Genomic DNA, 7,488 nt, shown 5'->3' on the forward strand with positions numbered 1-7,488 from the left:
CCTGCGGAGCCCAGCACCGACCTCACTGATTGAACCTTTTAATGAACGACGGTTCTCTAACTTCACCTAACAGTAGGATTTTAAGATCACCAAACGATAAAGCGAAACTACGAAACTTTGCCAGTTTGAAAAAAATTTCTTTTATTCTCTAATTCTCTCATCTTTTTTTCATTTTCTCATTTTTTCTCGTCTTCAAATTCTTATTTTCTTATTAAATATGAAACATATCGGAATTTACCAATAAATTACCTGTTATTTACAGTTAATTTGCCGGTAAATAACAGTTAATTTAGCGTTTCAATTACTTATTTAGTAATTTTCTAAAATTTAGTAAACTACAGCTTATATCGTTTCTTTTAAGTTTCTCCGAGTTAGAAAAAATATAACTTTTATTTACTGTCACAATTAACCTCCTTTTAATGTAGAATTATCTGACATAAATATTTTTAATATCTTTCTGCTCTGAGTTTTAAAATGTTGTTGACATTTTTTTTCTGCTCTGAATTTTAAAGAAAATTGATATAAATAATCATAGTCTCTTTTTACCCGTTTTAATGTTTGCTGAAATTTTTTTTTTCCACTAAAACATTTAAATTAGTTTTTAGTTCAAACCGACTTTTATTTTTCGCGCTGTTGCAATTGCGCATGCCCAGTTTGTAATTTCTTGTTATTTTTTTAACGTGATGTTATTCTTTCATTAATTTAGCTCGAGTATCTAAAATGAAGATGAATTTTCTTGTTAAACTCAGCTGATGCTACTGCAGTTAATTTTAAAGTAAAGTTAAATTCAAGCTGTTTTTTTAAACCGAATTTTAAATAAACATATTGTCTTATAAAAAAGAAAATGATGGTATTACCGAAATAATAAGAAATTTTAAGCTTTTATCAGCCACTTTAATGCGTCTGTTATTTTCTTCGTTATGAATATTTTGTCAACACTTCTCTCTGTTTTTATTTAAAGCGAACAAACAAACAAACAAATAAATGGGGTCTTTTCAAATTTGCATAAAATATAGACTGGCATTTTTGGAATGCAATAAAAATTAATTTTTAACTTCTTAAATATGTTGTTCATTTTTTTAAAAATTTTTTCTTTGTTGAAACCATGGAATACTTTGAGGAACATTTTTACGGTTTGATAACGAAAAATCTCATAAGCAATTTTCAAAGAAATCGGTTTTGTGATTTGCTTCGCTTTTTCCTTAAACATCAAATTTGTTGTTAAGTTCGCATTCGAAATTTCTCTAAATTTTGAGACAAGTTCGAATTTATAAAGAAGTCATGAAATTGAAACTTTTTATCAAAGCAGTAAATTAGATTTAATTCGCGACCAAAGAGGCAAGTCCTCCCCCTCCCCTCATTCTTAATAATATGGCTTGATCTTATAATGACAATTATCGCATTAGAGCTAAAGAACTTATTTTTTTAATATTTACTGAAGATATGTAAAACTCAATTCTTTGTTCTCTTCGTTATTTGGCGGATTTCCCAAGCAGCCATGTTTGTTTTCCAATAGATCTGAGCTCATTCGAGTAAAAAAACTAACTAAAAAAATATCAAGTTTTTATCGAACCCCTCGCAGGATCGAAGGATTATTTCACGTTATCAATAGAGAACAAACTTGACGAGAAATTTCATAAACATTTGAAAAAATCAGAGAAGAACAAAAAGCTTCACAATGTCATAGGATGAAGTTGCTGAAACAAAACAAAGAAAACGCAGATAAAACAAAGGAAACACAGATAAAACGCGAAACATCATTGAAAAAAATTGTTTTCAATATCAAAGTTTTTTTATAAAAGTTTGAGAAAATAACTTTCGATAAATGTTAGAGACAGGAGTAGCCTAAAATTAAGCGTGTAGTTACAGATGAGATTACCCCCTGTAACAAACTAAACTCTTATAAATTAAGAAGAGAAAAAAACCGACAATAGAAAACTTACAACGTGGTTAAACACTGAATAATCTTTAACTCAGACGGTTTTTTGTTGAAAACATTTATTTACAAATTTAAACAACCAATTTGTACTCTTTGGTAGAACTAGATATTGGAACTATTGATAAGAACAATACCACCCGAATGGACCTGTTTTTTTAAATAACGTTCTTCAATATTCCCAGTACCATTCCAGCAGGTGCAGCAACAATTCATTTTCTTTGCACTCACCAAAACTCTTCCAAATGGTGAAACATGCACAAGAGGCTGGTTGTGCTCAAGTAGAGAAAAGCAATCTATGTACCGTGTACCGTGCTTTATTTCTAACAAAAGTAATGGAAATCAGTCATCTTTCAGTGCACAATCTAAATAGAATACTGTCAGAGGATGGTGAGAGTTTAAACATAAGATACCGTCTCATGAAAACTCAACTTAACATAAAGAAAATGATGCGGCATGGAAATCAGTCAGTAAAGCATCAAGAGCTGAAAACAAACTACTTTCATTATACGATATTTAAACGTAGTTGATAAATCTATTGAGATTGTCTAGAGAGATTTATCTTTTTTGATAATTTCAAAAAAAAATGTAGCAATAGTATTGCAATCTATATCCTGAAAAAATTTAAATACGTGAATTTAGAGTTTTAGAATTGTATTAGTCAGGCCTAAGATAAAGGCGCAAACATGGGGGGAAATATAAAGGCGTCCAAGCAAAACTACAGGAAGTAAACTCTGTTCTTTTTTCTCCACTTGGAAAGATTAGAACCATTGTTTTTACTTTTTCTCATACGCGGTATTTAGGTGGACGGTTGTAAATTAAGGGTCTGCGTATCGTTTCATTTCTGTATCGTTATCATTCCGATATGACAGCGGAAAAAAAGTGTCATCGGATTGACAAGAGTTCCGATATATACCGAGATTTAAACTAACTACAATACCGAATAAAATTTTTTTACAGATTTTTTGTCGTAATTATTCCGATGACACTTTTTTTTTCCGCTATCATATCGACATGATAACATTACGGAATGATAACAATACGGAAATGAAACGATACGCAGACCCGTATTGTAAATGCGTGATATACAAGAGGTCTTAAAATATTAAAGCGGCCCGGAACTCACTCATCCTACTTGAGAGTATTACAATCATGGCAATCTTAAAAAAAAAAGAACTTAAAAAAATTCTTTAATTAATTAGTAAAATAAAATCAATTTTTTTCTTGCACTGATTTTTCTATTTTTAGGTGAAATTTTCAAACAAAGTTATTTTGCTTCCTTATAAAATATCAAATCTAAATCTAAACAAGCTGCAAATAAATTTTGATGAAAGTATTTTGTTATTCGAAATTTCGGCGCCAAATTCTTTAAATTTCTCGGCGCCAAATGTTTCAACATTCGAACCGTTTGAATTCGAAAACTTGTTTCCTATTGAGACAATTCATTCTTTATAAAAAGACGAGTTACGATCTTCAATTCATTCTAAGTAGCGATAATCACTGCAAAGATAATGACTGGAAGTCCAAAGAAAACAAGTCCTCGAAAGGGAAGTCCTCGAAAAGGAAGTCCTCGAAAAGGAAGCCCACGAAAGGGAAGTCCGGCACGTGGGACTTCAAGACCTGGAAGTCCGAGTAAAAAAGTAGTTCGGCATAAAACTGTAGAAAAGGTAATGAAGAAGCGAGACAAGAAACATCGTCGAAAGGGGAAACAAAGTTATGGAATTTACATTTACAAAGTGCTGAAGCAAGTTCATCCTGATGTTGGAATCTCCAGCAAAGCTATGAACATTATGAATTCATTTGTCAACGATATTTTCGAACGAATTGCAGGTGAATCCTCTAAGTTAGCACTCCACAACAAGCGAATGACCATATCTTCGCGTGAAATTCAAACATCGGTTCGTCTAATTCTTCCTGGAGAGCTAGCTAAGCATGCTGTAAGTGAAGGAACTAAGGCAGTGACAAAGTACTCGAGCTCAAAATAAAATCGGAAATGCAAAATGGCTTTTTTTAAAGCCTCACATTTTTAAAAAGTGAAATATGGCCATGGAACTAAAACTTTTTTTATATTTAAAGTCAAGAGAATGTTGCATTGAGAATTATGTAAATTAACGCATCGTTTTTTTCATTAACTGTAACTGAGCGTGCGAATTTCTGTTTATAGGGCAAGGATGTTTATCTTAAAAGAATGTAAACGAAATTGTTTTGTTTTAGACTAAAAAATAGCAACTCCACTCCTAAATGTTTTATGAAATGTCGCTAACACCATTAAGATGATTGACTACATTCAAGAATTTCTAGGTTACTAAAAATCTCAAAATGATGGCATTAATTTTTTGACAAGTTTAACTTTTGAGCTGTTTAATTTTTGAGCCGTTAAACTCAGCGATGAAACTGTAAAAGGACGTTCCCTTGAGAGTTGAAGCTCGTGCTGGAATAAAAATTGTTACAAAGAATAATCTTTTACAAAGAATATTTACAAAGAATAATTTAATAATTACAAAGAATAATTTTTTTTTCGAAAAGTTATTCTAAAATTCTTTGTTCAAGCTTCGAACTCTTGCAACTAAAAAGTGTTAACGTTCGAAACTAATTTTTCGAACAAATTTTCGTCCTTAGAAACGAAGGAAAGTTACGGAAAAAATATAATTTTTCTCAAAATGTCCTACCAACCTGATTACATGGTTTAAAATTTCTCACTTCAAGAGATTTATATTTATACTTATATTTACGTTAATCTTTATATTCACAATGAAACAAAAATCGACGCACTTAAATATTCACATAAAATACGAGATTATTACAACTATAAAAAGCTTAACTGAATTCAACTCTGCGCATGACCTAGAATGGCAACTTCATGTTGGCCACAACGGGCCATGCAGAGTGATTCTTAACCCACACACAAAAAAAAGAAAAACAGGTGACAGGTATTGAGATGTCACCTAATTCAGTGAAAAAAAAATTTTAACCCATTAAAAGCATGCGCTGACAGGAAATTAATCCCACATTCCACCAGACTAACGTGCCATTTAAATATAAAGTGCCATTTGCTGTTTACAAAACCAAATAGTTTCAGCGAATGTAAAATGCATACTGGCATCATATGCTATAATTCAGGAAAATAATCTTTAATTTTAAAAAAAAATGACAATAATTTAAAACTTATCTAGAAAATTTTGGCTTACAGTGCGCAATCAAAGTAGAAATAATTTTAAAATTATTTTAAATTGTTAAATACTTTTTATAGCTAACATTACTAAGATCCCCCAGTTACATAGCAAGAGTGAAAAATGAACAGTTTCTGTGCAGTAAGCTAAAATTTTATAATAACTTTCTTTTTTAAAAGATTGTATTAAAAAATTTCAATTAGCCAAAATAATCCTACAACAATTTTCTAAGTTTTAATTTCTGTGCTTCAATATCAATCAAACTTTCTAAGATTGAAAAAAAAAACCTTTTGTTATGCAGTTCAGGTGTACTAGTAAAGAAGGTATTATATCTTACTACTCGGTTAGTGGTTGGTAAGTTGATGAACTTGTTAAGTATGGATCAAATACGTTCTGAAAAGATTTTATCCGCTGTGTTTTATTAAAGCCTCTTCCCACCCACCCCCACCCTCTCTCATTTTGTTTTATTTAAAAAACTATAAATATGAGTGTTCTTATAATCGTTTTAACTACGCGTAGATTTAAAATGAAAAAACAAAAAACAAACATTTTAAACATTTATTATAACATTTCAAACATTTTATTATTTTTACTATTTTTATTATTTTTATTATTTCTATTACTTTTATTATTTTTATTATTTTTATTATTTTTATTATTTTTATTATTTTTATTATTTTTATTATTTTTATTATTTTTATTATTTTTATTATTTTTATTATTTTTATTATTTTTATTATTTTTATTATTTTTATTACTTTTATTATTTTTATTATTTTTATTATTTTTATTATTTTTGTTATTTTTATTATTTTTGTTATTTTTGTTATTTTTGTTATTTTTATTATTTTTATCATTTTTATTATTTTTATTATTTTTGTTATTTTTATTATTTTTATCATTTTTATTATTTTTATTATTTTTATTATTTTTATTATTTTTATTATTTTTATTATTTTTATTATTTTTATTATTTTTATTATTTTTATTATTTTTATTATTTTTATTACTTTTATTATTTTTATTATTTTTATTATTTTTATTATTTTTGTTATTTTTATTATTTTTGTTATTTTTATTATTTTTGTTATTTTTATTATTTTTATCATTTTTATTATTTTTATTATTTTTGTTATTTTTATTATTTTTATCATTTTTATTATTTTTATTATTTTTATTATTTTTATTATTTTTATTATTTTTATTATTTTTATTATTTTTATTATTTTTATTATTTTTATTACTTTTATTATTTTTATTACTTTTATTATTTTTATTATTTTTATGTATGCTACATTAGTGTAGTATACATAAAAATGATAATAATAATAGAAGTTCTGTATGCTACATAGTGTTTAATGTAGCATACAGAACTTCTGACTAAGCAACAGCTCATAAGTGAAGCTGAAAGCAAACTGAGAAGGGCAACAATGCCAGCCCAATAGTAAATCAAACCAATGATATACGACGCATGCTCCACGTTCGGTCGCAAAAACCATGGTAACAAAGATAAATAAGGTTGATATACTCATTACACAGGGTTAATGGTTGAGGAGTTTCGGGGTTGAGGAGCTTTTGGGGTTAAGGAGTTTTGGGGTTGGAATGTTTTATCTGTAAACCAGGTATCGGTACCGAATTTTCTTGAATAAATAAAACAAATAACAAATGTGATCAAGTGGTGAAGGCAAAGAATATTTACAGGGGATCTTTAAAACTTGGACCTCATCAAAAATTAAAAAAAAAAGATTAATTGTATTAATTGCTCGCTATGTAAAATACTTTTATATTATTTTAATATTTGGCCCCACCACGGCCCCACAGAGACCCCTCCATGGCCCCACCAAGGAACACTTAGTGCAAAACAAATGTGAGATCAAGATAAGTAGATGTTGTATTGAATAAAAAAATGGCATTTCTTACGAAACTAATTTCGTGAAAATACAAAATGCCTACTAGTAAACTTTTGGTAAGGAATATTTTAAATTATTATATGCTAGGGGGGGGGGGCGATTTTATATGTGATTGTATACTCCCCTATCAAACCTTAACATAAAAGCTATAAGCTTTTGTTAATGATGAGTAGAAACCCTTAAGAAAAATTGTCTAAAGAAAATAAAATATTTTTGATTTATTTAATCAATCCTCCAAAAGTGTTTTAATATTATTATGAAGCAGCAAATCAATTCTAATTTTTTTTTAGAACAGGATACCTATATCTATAAATATAGGCAATAGCGCATATTGTCTTTTTTCATACTATGCAAAATTATTCAATAGTTTTACCTTCACTTATAAAATTACTGCTAATAATCGAGATCACTTTGTGTGTAAACAAACGTTACGAAACATAGTCTAGTTGAAACGAGGCTTAAAAAACAGCGT

The 7,488-nt window shown here is 28.3% G+C and overlaps 1 protein-coding gene across 1 annotated transcript; it reads left to right on the top strand.

Annotated features, from left to right (window-relative positions):
- Positions 1-3,390: 3,390 nt before the first annotated feature.
- Positions 3,391-3,944, top strand: LOC145193013 (histone H2B 7-like). Its single transcript, XM_080070399.2, has one exon. The coding sequence runs from the start codon at positions 3,448-3,450 to the stop codon at positions 3,919-3,921; it is 474 nt and encodes a 157-aa protein (XP_079926525.2). The 5' UTR covers positions 3,391-3,447; the 3' UTR covers positions 3,922-3,944.
- The last annotated feature ends 3,544 nt before the right edge of the window (positions 3,945-7,488 follow it).

Source organism: Hydra viridissima, unplaced genomic scaffold (assembly GCF_058129835.1).
Source record: "Hydra viridissima isolate aposymbiotic clone 2 unplaced genomic scaffold, HvirCarnegie_v1 scaffold_10, whole genome shotgun sequence".
NCBI classification, from domain to species: Eukaryota; Metazoa; Cnidaria; class Hydrozoa; order Anthoathecata; family Hydridae; genus Hydra; species Hydra viridissima.